The 22,201-nt window shown below is 39.9% G+C and overlaps 1 protein-coding gene across 1 annotated transcript in view; it reads right to left on the bottom strand.

Annotated features, from left to right (window-relative positions):
* The window catches only part of FHIP1A (FHF complex subunit HOOK interacting protein 1A), a gene marked incomplete at its 5' end in the record, with an annotated part of 84,029 nt that overhangs the window by 58,949 nt on the left and 2,879 nt on the right, over positions 1–22,201 (bottom strand). The window contains 3 exons of the mRNA XM_081091634.1: positions 1,416–1,502; positions 3,497–3,655; positions 12,673–13,299. Coding sequence (XP_080947760.1) covers positions 1,416–1,502; positions 3,497–3,655; positions 12,673–13,299 — 873 coding nt within the window. The remainder of the gene's footprint in view (positions 1–1,415; positions 1,503–3,496; positions 3,656–12,672; positions 13,300–22,201) is intronic.

A 22,201-nucleotide genomic window follows, 5' to 3' on the forward strand; every position in this document is an offset into this window, starting at 1 on the left:
CTAAGTCTAAATGTGCGGTGGAGTACAGGGATCATTACTGCCAAGGATTTCACCAGCTCTGCTGGGTTCCTTCATGCAGAGGCTTGGAGACCTCCACTTCAAGACACGCACCCCAACCCCAGAACAGCAAGACACTAACAGAAAGGCAACCTGGAAACAAATACAAGGGGTGTATTTTCCAAGGATATGTTCCATATTTTACAAGCATTTTTAATTTTAAAGACGTGGGCCCTTTGTGCCCACAAACCACTAAAGTAAACTGGAAATCTCAATACTGTTATATTCAAACCGTACCCGAGAGTCCCTCTTGAGCTTAGAAGTAACACACCAGTCCTATTCAGAGCAAATACCCTGTCTGTTTGGAAAACATTGCCACTGTGCTCAAAAGGCACTAAGTGGCAAGACATGAACATCTTCCACCAAGACCTGCTGCTCCATGAGATGAGCATGCAGAAAGGCTTGCTGGAGCTGTAATACTAACCATAGTATCTGTGGTATGGAATTACCTTGAAGGTAGCATCTGCTCAAAATAAAATACTTTGGAAATTTGGGGGGTGCTGGGGAGACCTGCTCCTCCCATCAGCATATACAGCCAGGCTTCAAAGTTGCCATAATAATGTAATCTCAGATTCTATAAAATGAGAGCTCATGGAAATGGAATTTCCAGGTGTAGAAAAATGGGCATTCCATCTAAATGCATGTGATAAGTACTTCCTGCTTCTCTCCTGACCAAGGCTGGCAATTACAACAACTTGACAAAGATCCTCTTGAACTAAATATTGTATATGTTTCTTTACTTAGTGAATCAAGAACTTAAAATTAGAATTCTAGGTCCATGGGTATCTCCTGACAGCTCACAATGGAGTAAGCTGACTTATTACACAAAATGAGAGCATCATAGTGAATTCAGACTGGTGCGAATGAGACAGCCAACCTTTGATGAGACCTTAACTTGGCTTCACTTTAATTTTTTGCTGTCTCAAAATCTTTATAATAAAAAATTATGTCTTAAATATGGCAAATCCATGGGACTTTTGCTACCACACCCCTCTTTACAGCCATAGTAAACCTTGCTCCCCCTGTGACAGATGTAGCCTTACAGGACGGCTTAACAGGAAGTTCCAAGTAGCCACCATCCATGACCTCAGCAAGCACAAGAGTCAGTCTAGTTGCCAATCCTGGTTTAGACTATCTTACTTGACATTCAAAATGCCATATTCTATGACAATAAATGGAGCCCATCGGACTTAAAGCTGTCACCATTGTTAAGACCTGTTTGATATGGCTAAGGAATATAGCTGGTACGAGAAATAAGGGTGAAGTCACCATCAAGTCAGTTACACCATGTTGGCCTCTCTCAGTTTCCATTAGTTGTACTACAAACAGATAAAATATTACATCAGCCAGTCACTGACCTTGTGGAGAGCAGGAGCCAAGACTGGTACTAAGAACCCATTGTAAATATAATTTACAAGCTGGTTACGAATCAAAGGATGAGCCACCTAAGAGAGAAATAAGTAGTTATAAAAATTACAAAGAATTCAATTTTTAGGTCTTCTTAAAAATCAAACATTTCTGTGTACATCCAGAATTCAAAATAGAAATCCAAATTTTGGCCATTTATTTCATGTTTAAAAAATAATTCAGACTTCAAACCACCATGGAATTTTTCCAGATGGTTTATTCCAGTATAAATAGTTTGGACTTTCAAAAAAGAGAGAGAGAGAGAGAGAGAGAGAGAGAGAGAGAGAGAGAGAGAGAGAGAGAAGCTGATAGTTTTAAGTTTCTATTTGAAAAAAAAATAGACTGAAGATGTATACAGAGTCATATCATAAAATTCACAAACTAGAAAGTATAATTTTACCCCATAATTTCATCTATGTCCCATCTCAATTTGTGACTAATTTTAAAAAAGAATACAACTGTCAAAATGGACAATTAAATACATTTATTTTGCTGGTAGAAAAGAATTTCTCATTTTAGAGGTGCATTTTCTGCTACTCATTTTATTAAGGAGGAAGGCATTTAGAAATTCTGTTCATAAAAATTAAATCCTATTCAAAAGCAGAAAACATTATCAGAGGCACAAGTCTTTCTATATTTAATTTACAAAATATATATTGTATGGATAACCCCCACTAATATCTTTAAATTTATCTTTATTGTTGAAAGTACTACAGATGTTCCCCCTTTACCCTCCATTAACCTCTCCACCCCATACCCGCCCCCCACCTCCCCAGGCCCTCACTGCAACTATTGTCTGTGTCCATGGGTTATGCATATATGCATACAAGTTCTTTGGTTAGCCTCTTTTACAAGTAATCTTTTCAATAGCACCCTCAAACAAACAAACAAAATCTTAAAAGTATATGGCCTCAAAATATTGAATGAAATATATCACTTCTCGGTTCTTAACCATGCCTGTTAGCTTTAATTCTCTTTCTTAAAAAGACATACAATCAAATCAAATCAAATAAAAGGCATTTTCTAGGGAAGTGAGGCTAGATCTTTAAATTACCAATAATCTCTCTCTGTGTACATTTGGGGAGAAACTAACAGTTCCATCTCTTTTATGTCCACACACTTCTGCAGGAAAATGTTGATAGACTGTAATATTAAAGAAAAAAAATAACTTAAGATGTAATCCACTTATCTTATATATAAATAAAACTTCCTTTGACTTAGCAATAAAAATGAGATGGGAACCAAAGTGATTTACTGCATTTCTTTCCAGAAGCTATTTCTTTATTTGGTAGATAAACAGATTATAACTAACATTTTTCACCTCACAATCACCATAAAGAAAATTTGATTTCTTAATAAATCCAATATTGAGGTGATGCTAATGCTATACAGAAATAAAACATTTTTGATGAAAACCTACTACATCCTTAAATGTTTATAAAATCTAATTTTTATTCAAAACAGTAACAAAAAATCTGAAAATAAAAATCTAATCAAGAAGCCAAATATAGTAGAGTTCAGTGGCATTTTTCCCCCCAAAGCAGGCCAATTTCAAAGCAAATGTAATTTGTGTTGCTAAGAAGATGCTTAAGTTCTTCTAAATTCAATTGGGATAACAATATTCTTTATGTAGTATGCACCATTAAGCACAACAAAGTGTTTTCCTTTGTAGATTCCCCAAAAGACCTTGAAATAAAAGTGGTATAATTTGGAGTACTTAGAAGCCTAAAAATATCTATTAAATGAGTCAGGCATTGAATTTATTTTTGATGGTTAAGTGGATAATCAAAACATAATTAGCATTTTTTATAAGGAAGAAAAGAATATCTACTTACTTTTTCTCAATTAAAACTTCCCAGAAACCCCATAAACTAACATTTTCACTCATTCAAGAATACTTAGTATGCTTCGAGTAAAACATCAATATTCCATAAACATTAAAATAAAAAAAGGACTATTTATATACTACTCCTTTACCATGCTTATACTCTGAATGGATCCTAACAAAGGGTCCCTGCATTGCACTCAGTACCTGTATGACGGCGTTGCAAAACTCCAGGGAGTTCATGAACTGTACGAGAGAGGGGAGTAGGAGCCAGTCATCTTTCAGAAGGCAGTGCCACTCCTCGCCTTTCTCTTCTAGCTTTGTAGGCAGGGAAGAGTAGAGACCACTGAGCCCAGTTGCAAGCACCTGTGTTCAGAAATAAAAATGTAATCAGCTCTTTTCCAAAGATTTTTAAAAATATGTTTTTATTGGTTTTGAGAGAGAGAGGAAGGGAGAGGGAGAGACAGAAATATGGATGAGAGAGACGCATGGACTGGCTGCCTCCTGCAGCCCCCTAATGGTCACTGAGCCCGCAACCCAGGCATATGCCCTGACCGGGAATCAAACCAGCAACCTTCTGGTTCATGGGTCGATGCTCAATCACTGAGCCACACCGGCCAGGCTCTTTTCCAAAGTTTGAACTGCAACTAACAGCTCCCTGGGGAGGCCAATGCTGCTGGTCCAAAGACTGCACTTGAAGTAGCAAGGTATTAAAGTGTGAGAGGGTATTTTGCTAGCTAGGAAGGATTCGACAGGTGAAGATTAGCAGGGAAGGACAACTCCTGTAGAGGGAACAGCAGCAACCAGGGTATTTGGTTAATTCATACACGGTAGATACAGGTTGCTTGTCTCTTTTGTACCAGGCACATGCTGGACTAAGGGTAGGGGGAGCGAGGGAGAGGCAAAGATGAAGAAAACATGATTCCTGCCCCCAAGCTGTTGAGGAGAGGGGCAAACTCATCAACAAGCATTATAGTACCATACGCTGCATGCAGATTCAGAGAAGGCACAAACCCAGTCTCTGGGAGGAAGACCTACCAGTGGTCGGCAAACTCATTAGTCAACAGAGCCAATTATCAACAATACAACGATTGAAATTTCTTTTGAGAGTCAAATTTTTTAAACTTAAACTATATAGGTAGGTATTGTTATTAACTTAATTAGGGTATTCCTAAGGCTTAGGAAGAGCCACACTCAAGGGGCCAAAGAGCCGCATGTGGCTCGTGAGCCGCAGTTTGCCGACCACTGCCCTAGATTATGGCAGCCCAGGTCAGAAGATCTCACAGGTAAGAACCATGAGTGGCTGCATGAGAACCATGAGTGGTTCTCAACCTTCCTAATGCCGCGACCCTTTAATACAGTTCCTCATGTTGTGGTGACCCCTAACCATAAAATTATTTTCATTGCTATTTCAAAACTGTAATTTTGCTACTGTTATGAATCATAAAGTAAATATCTGATATGCTGTATCTGTTTTCCGATGGTCTCGACCCACAGGTTGAGAACCGCTGCTTTAGAGAAAGAGTCCTGCAAACATGTTCAAGGTCATGACTGACACGTGCCTATTTACAGTTTGAAAAGTGCTGTAATCTGATCTTCACAAGTGACAGCAAGAAAAAAGAACTGGGGGCCATGGGTCGGTTAGACATGATGACAATAGTTCAAACAGAGCTACAGGGGGGCTACGCTGAAGTATCGGCAGTCGGAAGAGAGAGGAGGAGATAAATTTGAGATTCATGTGTGAGGTGGGTGTGAGGGTGAGCTAACCATGACATCTGTCGATCCAGTATTGATCCAAAGCTCATGGGGTTTACTTCCTCCCTCAATGCTAGGTTCCTAAAAGGACAGAGTTTGGGCTTAGTAAGTGAGGATGAGTGATAACTCCAAACTATTAAATTATCCAGCTTGGTCATTAAGAAAATAATGATGTCTTTAACAGAGACAGAAATGTGGGCAAGGAACCCACTTGTGCTGTGAGCCTGTTGATCTTATCTTGTGCAGCATAATCTGAGGGAAACTAGGGCTGTCACAGCTGGGAAGTGACGATGGCCAAACAGCACCTCAGAGATCCTGATCAGGCAGAGGAATAGCACGGAACAGAAGCAAGAAGTCACCTATAAAAGGCGTTCCTCTAATCCCTGAGGTTATGAGGGACTCAGATGGGCTGGAAACATTCAAGAAAACATTCATTCCTAACTTAGGCCCAGGAAAGAAACAGCGAAGTTTTCATTGATCTCAGAGTCTAATAAGAGATGAATCAGCAATTATAATAGTGTAATAAACGTTCAGAAACATGATAGAAAATGCATGGTGCTGTGGATATACAAAAGGCTCTTAATCCAGACTTGGGGTGGGGGAGCAGGGAATGGTCTCAGAAGAAGTGACGCCCAAGCTGCTAAAGAATAAACAGTAGATGGCCAAAAAAGAGTGTTGAACGGAAGAATGTTCTAAGCAGAGTGTGTACAAAAGCTGAAAGGAAGAAGGGAAAATGGCATGTGCCAGGAACGAAGAGCAGTGCAGTGCTACTGGAATGTAGAATTAGAGGTGGAAAGAGCCGGCAAGGTAAGCAGGAGTCAGACCCTGCAGGGTTCTGTAGGCCAAGATAAAGAGCTTGAGGGACATCCACTAGAGAGCCCAGTAGGCAGCTGTATGGACTTGATGCTTAGAGAAGGATCTGGGCTAGAGATGGTGATCTGGAACCATCCATATGTACGTGGTACCTCAAGCCATACAGACCAGAGGGAGAGGGAAGGGAGGTTGAGGCAGATGGGAGATGATAAAGTTACCCATAGCGCCTGACATCCGAAAGTCAGAGGAGGTGGTGGGGGTCCAGGTATGGTGAACCTGGAAAAATGATCTATAACCTCATGGTTGCCCCTCCTTCTCCCTTGGCCTGTCCCCACAGCATCCTCCGCATTCCTTTGTGTAGCGCCTGTCGGTCTTGCATTTATTAGCTTACAGCTGTCTGCTCCGTCTCACCTGGTGTCACCTGTCCAGTCCAGTCCTCACTGGTGTGTGGATGACTTGTGCAGGCAGGTATATGGAGTAGCAGAGGCCAACAGTGCTTCCCGTGAGAAACACACCCAGTTGGACAATAGAGTACAGGCCTGGCCTGAGAAATGAGAACCTGAAGGTCTTAGCGCAGGGAAACCAGATGATGCCTCGGGAAGGAGGGGTTGGGGGTCACATGGAGTGGGAGCCCACAGTGGAGTAGGAAGGGCAGTGAGAGAAAGAAGCGAACCATTTCAATATTTGAGAAATCAAAAGATTATGTCTGTTTCTCTGTCCTTTTTCCTAATGACCTTTTTTCACCCATTCATTCACTTGTTCATTAAAAAAGAATTACTAAGCACCTTCAGGCTAGGTACTAGGGTAAGTACAGGAAACACAACAGTAAACAAGATAATGCATTTATCTCTTTTTCATAATCAAAGCATCTGTGTTCCCAAAGGAGACTGTCCCCTATTCAAAGTACTTAACTCCTTATCTACACACCCAAACCAATCACTTTAACTCCCGTTGTAAATGTGACCCGAGTGAGTTGTCTGTAATAAATTAGAATCTTCTACCAAGAGAGAACAGAGACCAAAAGTTCTCCTTGAAGGGAAATCTAACCTTGATGCCACATTTTAAAAATCAATTACATTTGCTAACTCATGCTAAATTAACCACAGAACAAAGGCTTTAATTCTGCATACGCCCGATTCCTTAACCACTTTGAGACTCTGAAAATGAATTCATAAAGACAGGCTTAATTTGTCTGACTAAAAAGCTGGGAATAACTATTTAGTATATCAATATAATTACAGCAACATTAATCTTCAAATTACATACATCAGTGACAGTAATTAAAAATAACACATACCTAATATTCACTTTTTTAAAGCGTATTCTTGGAAAAGGCATGGCTAAGATGGGAACAGAAGCCTGTCTCTAGAGACAGTGCCATGTGGCGATTGGAACAGAGAACCACCGCGTTCTTGCCACTATACGTGGGGCTAGCGAACATCTCTGCTATTTCTTCAGGTAAAGAAACATGGAAGAAAATATTCTGCAGAATAAAGAGTATCACATCTTTCCTTTAAATAGGTTTTTATTGATTTTTTTTTAGAGAGAAAGCAAAGGAGAAGGAGAGAGAGAGAGAAACATGGATGAGGGAGAAACATAGATCATCTGCCTCCTGCACACCCCTACTGGGTCTGAACCCGCAACACAAGGCATGTGCCCTGACTGGGAATCAAACTGGTGACCTCTTGGTGCACAGGATGATGCTCAACCAACTGAGCCGCACAAGCCAGAACTAATATTACATAGTCTTAAGAACAAGATTCCAAATCTTTACTGCTGAATACTTAGATCCTCCTTTCTAAGACTGCTCAGAGTTCAGATCCATTCACCCAATCCACATATATTTCTAAAACACTGACTGTGGCCCAGGTGCTGGAGAAAGAAGTGAACAAGCCAGCCCAAGAGAGATGGAGAAGAAAGGTGATAAACTAATAAATGCAAGAAAGACTATTGCTCCACAAAGGGAACCAGAGGGTGCTGTGGGAACAGGACAAGGGAAAAGAAGAGGCAACAGGTTTGTAGATAATTTTTCCAAGAGTTTAATGGCACTATCCATTTACTTTTAAATTTCATTTTTAACTTAATTTAAAAATATATAGATATTCAACAGCTAATTAAAAATAAAATACCCATCCACTATTTTAGCCTTGCATTGATCCTGGCCACACAAAAGTAATTATAAGACATATTTGCTCCTAACACATTAAGTATTAACCCAATATTTTTAATTTATTTTCTTTCAAGAGTCTCCTTAAAAGAAAATAATCGCCACATAAAACTATAAGGATAATAACGGATAATTTAAACAGCACCACTTCCCTGAAAGCATGGTAGTGGTTGAGACCATGGATTTTAGTATCAGACTAATGCAGCTGGTGAACCTGCCTCTGCCATTTACAGGCAGTGATTAAGTCCTCTAGGGTTCAGTTTCTTTACTGAGTTGCTGTGGGAATTAAAGAAAATGTGAAAAGGTGACCATCATGGTTGACACATACCGATGTTCCCACTGGAGGGAAGAAAGGTGATGTGTCCAGAGCACAAAACAAGCCAGGGAAGGTCCATCTTTAACACAAAACATTCAACACTACCCAGTTAATTTTAGCAAAAACAAAAAGATTTTTTAGCAGATGGCTTTAGTCTGAAGCTAGCAGCAGAACACCTGGTAGGGACCATTTGATACACCTTGCCAACATAAAAAGCCTCATAAATTTTAGATATGGGATAAATAATGTTCTACCTACGGCTGTGTACCTAAAGGTTGCAAAATTTCAATTTGCCTTCCCGAATTTATGTATAGGCTGCTTTCTACTTTTGCCAATCAGTAACAAGTGACAAGGGCTTCATCATTAATATTTGTTTAAAAAAAAGTTAAAAGAAGACAGGGTCATAGAGTTCCCAATCATTTGTTGGCTCTAAATTGTTCCCTAGGGTATTCTCCTCCTCCTTTTCTTGGAAAAAGCACGTCGTGAGATGAGCGGTGGCGGAACCAGCAAGCTCTTCCTATCAATGACAACTGCAGGAGTTTCCAACAGTGGTCTAGTTTCCGGAAAGAGTCATTACTCCTCCCCACACCTGATGCTAACACACGTGGACAATCATACTAATTAGAGAAAGCCTTTTGTCAATTGTGGTCCTTAGCTGGGTGGCTAATAGAGGATGCTTTTATATTCAACATACAGAGTCCCCCTTTTTTAAAAATTATGTTGTCAGATGTAATTACAGAAAACTGGGGACAAATGGGATTATGGGATCCACCCTGAGGGGCAGCTTAACACAATGCAGCAGCTCTGTGTTCCATTCTAGAAAATGATGTCAGTGTAGACGTCGTTTTTCCTCCAACTTTAATGAACTCGACAGTGTTTGAAAACACATTTTTATAAAAGCAACAGTTACTCAGTAAAATCTGCTTACAACGTAAGTGAAAATCTAAACATTAAAAATATGCTCTATTCTCGTCCTAATAAATTTAAATGTTTAAGTATGAAATGTTACAAACATATATAATATAACAGGATAGAAACCACCCCAAAATTTCACAGATTTTAATGTTTGCACATCATTTCTTCAGGGCACTCTTTATTTTTATCAAAAAATAAAATCTAACAAATAGAGCTAAACCCTACTCCAACCCCATTACCCTCCGTTCTCCTTCCTTCACCCCCAAAAGCAACCACAGTCTTGAAGTGAGAACATATTCCAGTACTTGTTTTTGTACTTTTACTGTATTCACATGAACCCAAAAAACAGCATACCTCATGTCTTAAAACTTTGTGAATTTATTAACATACTATATGTAACCTTTTGGTACTTGTATTTTTACTTAACATGTTTTTAGACTTGTAGGTATTCACACATATATAGCTACATGTACACTATACATGCAATTCATTCATTTTGAATTCTGTATAGTAATTCATTATGTAGAACAGGGGTGCAGAATGTCCGGCCTGCGGCAGTATAAGGCCTACGAAATCATTTTGTCTGACCCTGAATAATTAAATGTTTGACCAAATATAGCAGGCTAATTTTTAAAATATATTTTTATTGATTTCAGAGAGGAAGGGAGAGTGAGAGAGAGATACACTAATGATGAGAGAGAATCACTGATCAGCTGCCTCCTGCACACCCACAACTAGGGACCAAGTCCACAACCCAGGCATGTGTCCCAACCGGGAATCGAACCATGACCTCCTGGTCCATAAGTCAATGCTCAACCTCTGAGCCACACCAGCTGGGCTGCAGGCTAATTTTTCAGTTGCTAATTTTGTATGGCCTGCGAATGATTTTATAAATATCCAAATGGCCATTGGCAGAGAAATAGGTTCCCCATCCCTTATTAGAACAAGACAGTCTATTTATCTTTCCTTTAATGTATTTCTATTTTTCTCTTCCTCAAATCAGTATTCTATTGAATATCTTTGTGCATTATCCTTGCAAACATGTGCCAGACTTCCCTAAGGGGATATCTAGAAGATGCAGGGTCACATGGCACACAAATATTCAATTGTATTAAATATTGCCATATTGCTCCCCTGATTTATTGTCCCAATTTACATTCTCAAGAGTTCCTGTTTTTTCACACCCTTGACAACACTTGGTGTTACCAGATGTCCAACAGTTCACCACTCAGATAAGCAGTATCTGATGTCTCTGTGAACTGATTTGCATTTCCAATGCTAGGAAAGACACACATATTTTCATATGTTTATGGGCTTTGGGTGTCTTCTGGGAATTGTTCATTCACATCCTTTGCCCATTTTTCTAATGTTTTCTCATTAATTTGTAGCACTACAAATATTTTTGTATATTATGGGTACCAATTACTTGTATTTATGTGTGTTGCAAATATCTTCTCCCAGTCTGTGTTTTTTTGTTCTTAATTCCAGTCTTTTCTTTATGGTTGGTGCTTTATAATTATGGTTGGTGCAAAAATATAAGTCTTGATATTTTATTACTTAAGTACAAAGTAGTGACTAAACACATGGGTCCTTTAGTCAAACTAACCAGGTTCAAATTCTGACTGTATCTCTTACTAGCCATGTGCATAGGTTCAAGAATTAGGATGTAGACAGCTTTGAAGTGGGAGGCGGGGCGGGGGGGGGGAGCATTATTCTGCTTGCTACAATTGCTATATCCAGTTTGGAGTGCTCTTGAAGAAATGTAAGCCATAAAACAGCAAAATCAGAATTCTCTTAGGAGTATAATCTGACAATGTAAGATGGTGAATTTGGTAGATGCTAAGAAAGTAGGGAGACACATTAGGGTCTAAACACAAGGATGGTAGGAATGAGAATAAAAAGGAGGAGCTGGATGTGAGTAATGTTGTTGTAGTAGAAGATAAACATTTTTTCAGACAGCTCAGAGAAAGAGAAACTTAGTATGTTGGCACAGATGAACGAATCAGTTCTTCACTTCCCATGTGACTATCAATCTTTGTACAATCTCTTATTCCATTGGTCAGAACCCAGAAGGGAAAAGATACTTCGTATCTTCAATTTTTTAACTGAAATTCTATTTTTCAAAAAATTTTACTTCTCTGTTGGCCTGAAATAAATATTCACCAGATATGAGGTGACCCTGGTTTATTAGTAGAAATAGGAATTTAGTAGTATAAAGAAAATTACTGCTTTTGGACCTCAAAGCAAAATACATTGTATTACTCACAAGGGTTGCTACTAGCATTTCAAGCAGGTCAGTTCTTTACTGGGCAAGACCATTCCACAAACTGCTGTACAGCATCCCTGGCCCCCTCACACTAAATTCCTCCCCAGCCACCACATGCCCCTATCACAACCAAACACACTCCACATACATTTCTAAATGCCCTCTAAGTGCCCTCACGCCTGTTCAAGAACTACCCATATAGTGTTAATTAACAATGAATCTAATCTACTTATGTCAACTTGCCTGGCCTGTTCCAAAAAAAAAAAAAAAATTACTAATGGTCTTATGCAGTCTGCCAGCAGAATCAGGCATATTTAAGACACTATAGTTTATAAAGAAATACAACGATGCAACTGGTAAAAAGAACAGACAATGGAAATAAACCAGAAATGTTCACTGAGTTGGGAAAATAAAAATAGCTGTTGCCCAACGTAACTGACAGGCCAGAAGAAGATATAAATCTGTCCTCTGAATCTTCCTTCCAAAGCCAACACTAATGCCAAAATAATGACCAGAGCCCTGAGGCACCTCAAGAGTCCCGGACAGCTCCCATTATTTTCTGGAACTGGGACTGGACCTGGGCTACTTCACCATCTGCAAGCGACCTTACATGTTACTTCTCACCATACCAATGGTTAAGAAACGATACAGAAGAGTCTTTCTAGCTACCTCCAACTGCAAATAGGTACTTATTTTTTCAAAAATAAAGTCGGTGCTTTGTATCCACAATTATGGTCATTATCTTGCTGAGAAAGAAATTAATTTGTGAGACCAGCTGTGAGGGGTCTCACCACATGCCATGATCCGTTGGTGCACAATAAACCTGAGAAGCTAAAAATACAAAAAGAGCAGGTCTTACCAATTGCTCAGGCCATGCTCTTAGAGAAAACTAAAATAGTTTCTAACCCCACAGAAGTGAACCAAGACACGGTTACACATGTAGGTTCCATATTTTGAGCTGACACTGCTCAACCAAATAGCATCTCGATTTAAGATTGCCCTGGCCCCTCCCAAACATATCCTGTAAAAATCTTTCCAAAGAAGGTGCCAAGTACAACTGGCTGAAAAGGACTAATAAAGTATTTATCACCAGCACAAGAAAGGAAAGAGGACTGGGTGAAAAGCATGGCGATGAGGGAAGTGGGACTTACAGGACAAAAGTAGGTGTTCTCCACGATGTGATGGGCCACCATGCTGTTCTCGGCAGAGAGAGACATGATGAAAAGCAAAGCGTCCCGCGCCTGCTGACCCACGGTCCCCTCGCGGTGAATGAAGGGAATTAGAAGGGAGAAGATGAGGAAGTTGGCTGCCCCTTGGTCCTCACTCGTGTGGAAGAAGAGTTCCAGGATGGACGGATCTTTGGCAAGGATGGAACAGAGCTGGTTGAGCAGGACAACCAGCTTCCCCTCCACAGCGGGGGTGGCTGTTCCCGAACAAGAGCTCAGCAGCATCATCAGGGGCTTCAGGATGGGCTTGTGGTGCAGCAGAGGCTGGTGCGACTGGGTGACCAGCATCTCGTACATCTTTAGCTGCTCGACTTTGGTGTCATCAGTAAACTCCCGCCTCAGGCTCCAAAGGAAGAGTTTCTCCATTATGTTCTCAGAGACCACAAATTCCAGAATCGGCCCCATGGCAGCATCCTTGGCTTGTTCTTCAATCAGCAAGAAGAGCATGTGTTCTACATAATTCTGCACTGCACTGGCCTCGTCTGGAGGGATGGACCCGTATTTTGCCTGGGTGTTCTTCAAGGGGTCGTGCTTCTCTAAGATCTTCACAACCTGTAACCAAACCAAACATCTGTCAACCAACTGATGTCTACCATAATGACAAAAACAGGGCACCGATTGTGCCAAATCTTCACGGAAGATATGGGAGCCATGGCCCACAAGAAATAGGTGAGCACTGTGTTTGCCTCTCTCATGAGAATAAGATGAAGAGGTTAAACTATAGAAGGAAGATGTTTGCAGATATTCATTTATAATAGTTATCATTTTGGGCAACCTAACTGTTAAAGAAGGTAGTATGCTTATGCAAATTAAGCCACATGCATATCTGGGCCTCTTGTTATGAAGACGATTGAGCAAAATAAAAACTTGTAAATGATATTTTAGATGAAAAAAATCAGTTACTTTATATCATTAGGTCCATCATTATCAACCATGTCAAAAACATGAAAAAAAGAGCAAAAAGAAATATGAAAAATATAAACCTTTTCTGTGTTCAAAGTGATGACAAGTTCTTAAATTTTTTCTAACTTGTCAAAAATATTGCTTTTTAATCTTAAAATACATTAAATAAGCAAGACTACCTGTGTTCTCCTATAAATAGCATTGATTTGAGGATTTCAACAGAGGAACACAGATCCTCATAGGCCCTTGAGAGAACATTATCCTACCCTCCTCTACTTGGACAAGCACCCTTTTCAGCCAAGCAAGCAACATTAGGAAGGATGAGAGGAAACTGGTTAACAAAAGACATATACCTAGCAGAATCAGCTCTAACATATGGCATATGTCTGCATTTCTTGAAGCCAGAAAAAGTTCTGAGATAACCAGTTATAAAATAAATCCCTAACGTACAGCATTTCTGTTTGGAGTAATGAAAAAGTATTGGAAATAGTGGTGATGGTTGCATAACATCGTGAATGTAGTTGATGCCATTGAATTATATGCTTAAAAATGGTTAAGATGGACCTGACAGGTGCTCCTCACTGGGTAGAGCACCAGCCTGTGCACTGAAGGGTCATGGGTTCAATTCCCAGTCAAGGGCTCATGCCTGGGTTGCAAGTTCAATCCCCAGCCCTGGTTGGGGTGCGTGCAGGAGACAATCAATTGATGTGTTTCTCTCACCTCAATATTTCTCTCGCGTTCTCTCTCTCTTCCTTCTTTTTCCCACTCTCTCTAAAAATCATTGGAAAAAATATCCTGGGTGAGGATTAACAACAACAAAAATGGTTAATTAAGATGGCAAACTTCATTATATATCTTTGAACACCAAAAAGAAAAAGTCAATTGACAGTAAAAAAAAAAAAAATGAATAAATCCCTAATCGGGTCATGGTGTTTCTCTCCCTTGCCACTGCTAGCCTGTGGATGCTCCCTGCCTCTCTCTGTCCATCAATGCTGACTTCTACTTTGGCACCTGGAAACTAAAACAATGTTTTTTATCTCAACTCCCATGTAACTTTATGACTTTTATGGTAACAATTATCCACATGATAATTTTTAAACAACCAAACACTGATGGCTTCATTGTCATTCCATTTTGCCTGTCTGAACTGCATGCAGCACCCTCCTGGCCCAGTTCTGTAACATGCGGTTACATGTTCTGTATTTAGGTTACAGAATGTTTGCAAGTGACTGGAGAAGCTGGCAATGGTACGATGCTGTGTCAGCATGCATGAGAGCGATGACAGAAGTTTAGTTCTCAGGGGGAGTTCTAAGTTTTCCCCTGTCAGAAACAGGGCAAAGGAACCTTTATAAGCCAGGCAAGTTATATCCTTATAGAATGAACAGAATTCTACAGAGTCTGTCATCTCTATCCACTTCTATTATAAAATTAACAATTCTGTTACAAAGGAAGAAATCACCCCAGCACTCCTGAGCTGACATTTTCAATAAGAAAGACCTTTGGTTAGCAGCTACCCAGGAGGTACGTGGCTCAATGACTGGTGACCCCAGCGTGCCCACTGGACATGCCCTCCTTCGTTCCATGCCGACTCCAGAATGCCCCCACCCTTCCTAACATACAAGAAGCTGCCCAGAATTCCTCAAAGGCTTGATAACCTCACTGGCAGATATGCTGGGACCCGTCCCCCTTTCCCTTTGCTCCGGCCTCGGTGACAGAGATCACAGTACCACACTTGTCCAAAAGGGGGCTCCACGTCAACACAGCATAGTCTCCAGCTCCAAAGCCCTAACTTTAAGGCTCCAAGTTCTGAAGAACAAATTAGCTGCCCTGCCTTATCAGTTCTATAATTTCAATGTCCACATATTAAGTTTATGTATGAGAGCTATCTATACAGCCAGGCTTTGGGGTAGAAATGTAATTATACTTCTCATGTGTGCTCAGGCTGCCTTAACTATCTAAAATTGGGACATTATACATCAATAGTGGCATAGCAAATTAGCTCAATCCCTTTGGAAAACAATCTGCCAATATGTACAAAAACTACTAAAATTGTTCCTCCCCTTTGACTTGTTAATCTCACTTTGGGAGAAATGCCTAAAGGAAACAACCCAAAAATAATTGGTTAATAAATGTTCACACTGGTGATATTTTTAATAATGAAAAATAAAAATATTATTTCCCCAAATGGTCAAAAAGAAGAGAATTATAATCAAAATGTTACCTCACCATACAATAAAGCTATTAAAACACTAATCATATAATTACCTGCAAGTGTATGTATAAAATAATTTAAGTTAAAAACTAAATATTTGACAAGGAGATGTATGATTAGAAGTGAGTCTGAAAAGATATAAATGAGATAGTCAGGTTCATAAGTTCTTTCTTATAAATTGATCTAATTTCGTAATATAAGTAAAAATAAAAGTAGACAAAGTAATTTTGTACTAATGTATTTTTTAAAAGGACCAAAACACTGAGTTAAAAAAAATTAATAATTGGAAATCTCATCCTCAGAAATTCCTGAGCAATATATATTTATGCATATGTATTTATACTTATATGCATGCATATATATATTATATATCTAAATGTACACAAGTAATACACACAAAAACTATATACATAATCATAAGTTACATTTTTCTCTTGAATATTGTTTATTCCAATGTATTTCTTTGCAATTTTTTTCTATGAAAAATCTAAAATAGAGAACTGAGGTTTTTATATAAAATGCAAACTATTTAGCAGCTTTTAAGTCAGAGCATCTTTATAGTGTAGCTCCCACTGCCTTCTGGGTTAATGGGCAGAGAAACATGAGAACAGAGCTATAAACACCTATGAAGATACAAGGCTTGCTGATCACCTGGAATGGAGCAGAACCATCCAGAGCCCTTTATTCATTCCCAGCCCAGGGATGGTTTACTGCCTGGAAGGTGGGTGTGTTACAACCGAGGCCAGTGAGTCATGGACTACACAATGCCCAGCAAAGTGCTGATTCTGCCTGTGCTGCCACAAGTCCTTACCTCTCTCCTTAGGTGCCAGGACCCTCCCAGGCCTCCTCCCTTCCCCTTCCAGGCAGACACACCCATGACCTGCTTTTATAAGTGGGCTCTGGGGGCCCACACTCTGGGCCTGGTTCCTGTCCAAACAGGGAATGCCTTATAAACTCTTGGCTAGAGCACAACTTGCACTGAAATGCCAAAGAACTTCAGTTCTCATATTCCAAGTTTGCTGCCCAGGTGGTGTCATAGCTCTTTCAATTTCTGCAGACTGGTTCCTGATGTGATCTGGATGTCTCCTTATATTTTCCTTTGTACCCACCAAACTCCAATTTTCCTGTGTCCCCGATTTTTGCTTGCTGCCTATGTTCACCTATGTATCAACTCTGACCTTCCAGGTCTAGGATCCATGATCCCACACTGCCCCCAGCAGCATCCCCAGGCCTTGCCCATTCTCTGATTATATTCTCTCTCTTACACTCTCAACCTTGCCCCAGATTTCCCAGCCCCAGTTTCTTCTCAACTATGGATACGCTCAGTCTTAGGGATTCAATTGGGGGGCTGGAGGGATCCAAGCAGAGAACAGAGCAGAAGCAAGCAAAATACACATGGCAAATATTTCTTTTACTAAACAAGTTCACTTCATTAGGCTGCAAATATCATTTAAGAAACGAATCAACCCCTGATAAAGTCCATGGTCATTAAGTGGGTAAACCAGCTGAGATCAGAAATTATACTGTAAATGTTTTGCTGAGCACAGCCAGACATGTGTTGATTTACAAGCTTTAATAAATACAAGCTGGTATGTATGTGTGCGAATTATGAGCCCAGATCATATATAGATCCACATGTAAGTTATCACAACTCTAAAAAGAAACAAATGAAAAAAAATCAACAGTGTTAACACTGATATACAAATTGTCATCTAGCGGTTCTCAACCTGTGGGTCGCGACCATCAGAAAACACATATAGCACGTCAGATATTTACATTACAATTCATAACAGTAGAAAAATTACAGGTATGAAGTAGCAACGAAAATAATTTTATGGTTGTGGGTCACCACAACATGAGGAACTGTATAAAGGGTTGCGGCATTAGGAAGGTTGAGAACCACTGAATCTTATATATTAGGATTATCGGGGCTAAATAAGATGAACAAATAGCATATTTCTTTCATAAAGGAGCATTAGCTACTCCTATCCTTAGCTGTAATGATGCGCCCCATCAGTCATTGCAAATGGGCCCGGATTTCAAATATTCACAAATTCTAAACAGAAAATTCAAATGCTTTCAGAATCAAAAGATCTACAAAAATCACATAATCACACCTCAAGATAACAAATGATTATTCTTCACAATAAACACAAATGTTTCCCTCTCAGGAGATTAGCTTTGACTCCATCTTAACATTGTTCTATATAATATATATGTGTATACACACACACACATATATATGCATGAATCAATAGATGATTATTTATGCTACTTTAGTTGGAGCCTAGTTATTTTAAGAAAGTCACATGAGTACAACCCATACTTCCAAATCCTCTGGAATGCTTAAAAGTGGCAGCATGAAAAAAAACCAAGTTACTAAGCAACATTTTCCATCACACAGAAGAAAAGCAGGATTTAGCAATCTTAAGCAAATTCCACTTAATGTACCAAATAAATACAACAAAAGTTAGCTTCCATCCAGTACTTGTTCATGACTTAACACCTGGTCTTTAAGTCTGGGGTATTCCTTGCACACCTATTCCTGTGGGAGACCTTTACTAAGTCATTTCTTTTTGTATTAAGATAACATAAAACAATAACATGTATTCTTGCACAAGTTGGTTAACTCAGCTCTGGTCCTGAACCCCAGAGACTTGTTTAAATCTGGTGTAAACCAGGTTCATACAGGAGCTACATGTACATGCCATCCCTCCTTGGGACCAAAGACAGTTCAGTAATTACTGCAATGCAGAAACATGGTAGGGACATCAGTCAATAAAACACCATAAACTAATGCTTAGTTAGCTATGTCTTTTTTAAAAATTTAGGTATTAGGGAAAGGACTTAAGAGTAGTGATCTATGTAATAATACTCCAGAGAACACTGTAAGTTCAACCACAGCAAAAAACAGACATCGCCAAGCACACCATGGGAGAGTTGCTGACATTTCAACATGTGTAACCACTTGACAGGCTAAGAGAAGTACGAAGGGAGGCCTTGACTCTCTAAAGCAGCCAGCGGTGGCCAACCGGTGGTCCACAGACCACTGGTGGTCCGTGAGGTCCGAAAGGTTGGCGGCATTGCTCTTAAGAAGTATAGCTTTTGTTCTGCTGTATTTTCTACTTCAAAATTAGAGCTACTTGAAAAGCTGAGAAGAAATATACAAATTTTAAATGTTAACAAATATCTCAGGTGAGAGGAAGTACTGGTCAGATGTTTGTTAACAACTTTTTTAAATGTTACTAAGACATGAAGATTAAACAGAGTTCTCTAATACTGCCCAACTTTTCATCTCTCGAAGACTTTACTTAATTTCTCTCCGTCATGATTCTATGACAAGGCACATACCAAAGGAATGAAGATAAGCAGAGCAGATCAAGAGAATGAGTGTTGGGGAACAGGTGGAAATGCACATCTCCAATGCACGGACAAGTGCTCTCCACGCTCTCAGTAAAGCCAGGCTACTTGGAGCTCTACACAGACACTATACTTAAAACATGTTACCTATTTTTCATTACAGCGCTGTGGGAAGACATTTGACTTAATTAACTAATCTAGATAACACAGTGTTTCCTATCCCCACCATCTCCTTAGAAGAAAAAGCTGCTAAATAGACTAGCTTTTATTTTTTTAATTTTGTCTTATTGCTTAAAATATTACAAAGAGTATTATTCATCAGTCAGCATTACTCTATTTTAGCTCTGAAATTTTCTTATCTTAAAAAAATTGTATAACAGCTTATTTTTGCAGACTAAGAGTGGTAAGGAAATGCTTTGGGCTACTGACTAACTAGAGTCACAAAGAAATGTGCATTCATAACTGATTTTTTTAATAACCTACCACCCCTGTTCTCCTGGCTCTAAGAGCAGACACCTTTAAGTATATAACTAATCTTGATTCAGTGCTTAAAAGGAGATAGAGAATGAGTACAGCATGTGCCATGAAGCTTCACAAACTACAACTGTGCCATTAAGAATAACTAGCGTGTGTGGGGGGGGGGGGGGAGGAAGGATTCATATGGCAGTATAGTTCAATAGTTTATCTGATGGACCAGTGCTTACTTCTTGCTCTCTCTTCCATTCAAAAGCAAAGAAGCAAGAGACAAAAGCAACAGTCTACGAGACTATAAACTAGTCTTATAGACTTCTATAAAAATTACACACACACACACACACACACACACACACACCTAACACAATACAACACACTCTGCCAGATCACTGATCATTAAATACAAGTCCAAAGATCTTACTGGTAGCAAATTATAAACTGTTTGAATATTAGTGTATGTTCAAAGTTGTTTTCTAAGTCACCTCTCTCTTCCAGAAGTTGTTTTTTCTGTTTCCTGTGTTTCAGTTCAGCAAGTTGAAATCCACAATATGCCAACATATTCTTGGCACTGAAGATGTAGGTGAACAAATGGTCTCTGATCACGAGGTTGGGAAAAAGACTCTGTGCATGTCATGTTAGTGAAAGGTGGTTGGTCTAACCATGAGAGAACACTGGAGGTGCTGCTGGAGCAGAGTGAGAGCATACAAGAGGGCGGAAAGGTTTCCTGGAGGAAATGATGTCCCACATGAGGCCTGCAGGAGAGGCATGTAACCAGGGGAAGGGCTATTCCAGGCAGAAAGAAGAGGAAGTGCCTAAGGCAGAGAGGCATAAAATAGCACAATGCCACAGCCCAGGAGGGCAGTGACTAAGAACTCCAAGTAATTTGGTATTTCCGGAAGCTCAATAAGAGATGAGGAATGATAAGGGTTTAATTTCCAACATTTACAGGGATCTCATGAAACTTAACAAAAGGAAGATAAACAATCCAATAAAAAAATGGGCAACGGACCTAGATAGACACTTTTGGAAAGAGGACATACAGAAGGCAGAAAGACATATGAAAACCTGCTCAAAGTCACTAATTATACGAGAGATGCAAATCAAAACGACAATGCGTTATCATCTCACACCTGTCAGAATGGCTATCATCAACAAATCAACAAACAACAAGTGTTGGAGAGGATGTGGAGAAAAAGGAACCCTTCTGCACTGCTGGTGGGAATGCAGACTGGTGCAGCCACTGTGGAGAACAGTATGGAGCTACCTCAGAAGACTAAAAATGGAACTCCCATTTGACCCTGTGATCCCACTCCTAGGAATATATCCCAAGAAACCAGAAACGCCAATTAGAAAGGATATATGCACCCCTATGTTCATAGCAGCACAATTCACCATAGCTAAGATTTGGAAACAGCCTAAGTGCCCATCAGCAGATGAGTGGATTAGAAAACTGTGGTACATATACACAATGGAATACTATGCTGCGGTAAAAAAAAAAAAGGAACTTTTGCCTTTTGCAACAGCATGGATAGAACTGGAGAGCATTATGCTAAGTGAAATAAGCCAGTCAGAGAAAGATAAATACCACATGATCTCACTCATTTGTGGATTATAGAGAACAACATAGACTGATGAAAAGGGACAGACCCAAAGACTGAGAAACAGCGATCAGGCTATCAATCCCCAGAAGGAAAGTAGGGGAGGGCGGGGGTAAGGGGAAGAGATCAACCGAAGGACTTGTATACATGTATATAAGCCAAACCAATGGACATGGACAACGGGGGGATGGGAGCATGAGTTTGTGTGTGGGGGGGAGGTTGGGGGTTAAAGGGGGGGATGAGGACACATTTGTAATACCTTAACTAATAATAAAAAAAAAAAGAGATGAGGAATGAAAGCAGCCAGGACATAATGAACCCTATGTGCCATCCCAGCCTGTAGCTGGGAGGCCACTGAAGTTAGATCATTCCAACTAAAGGAATGATCCAGACAGATCTGGGTTTTAGATTCCCTGCTCTGGCAACTTACAATGCAAGATGGCATCTCAGGTGAGAGGAAGTACTGGCCAGAGACTACTTCCTACAGCCTGGATTCTCCAGGATCGCTGTTAGGAATACAACTATTCCTGAATGGCCACTGTGGAACAAATCTGGGATGTCGTGAGATCCCTAGACCCAGGGAACAGTTTGGAAATGCTGGGCCACTCAAGGACTCTCCCCTGGAAACCCGCCCTGAATCACAGGCTGCCTTGGATGGTGGTTGGTTACATAACTAGCTGTCCCTGACACACTGCAAGTTGTAGGTGGGCAAGAGACCCTCCCCTCACCCCCCCCCCCCAAAGTATGCTTTTAAACTCAAGGTCTGGAAAAGAAGCTATTAGTAAGCAGTAGAATAGAACTCGCCCAATGTTAATTATGCTGAATCTGCACACTGACAAACAGAAACACCCTGGATAAAAAGGTGCTGCACTTGCCAGCTAATGGACACTTCACTAAATAAAACCTT

This window comes from Myotis nattereri, assembly GCF_964212035.1.
Source record: "Myotis nattereri genome assembly, chromosome: 5".
Taxonomy (NCBI): domain Eukaryota; kingdom Metazoa; phylum Chordata; class Mammalia; order Chiroptera; family Vespertilionidae; genus Myotis; species Myotis nattereri.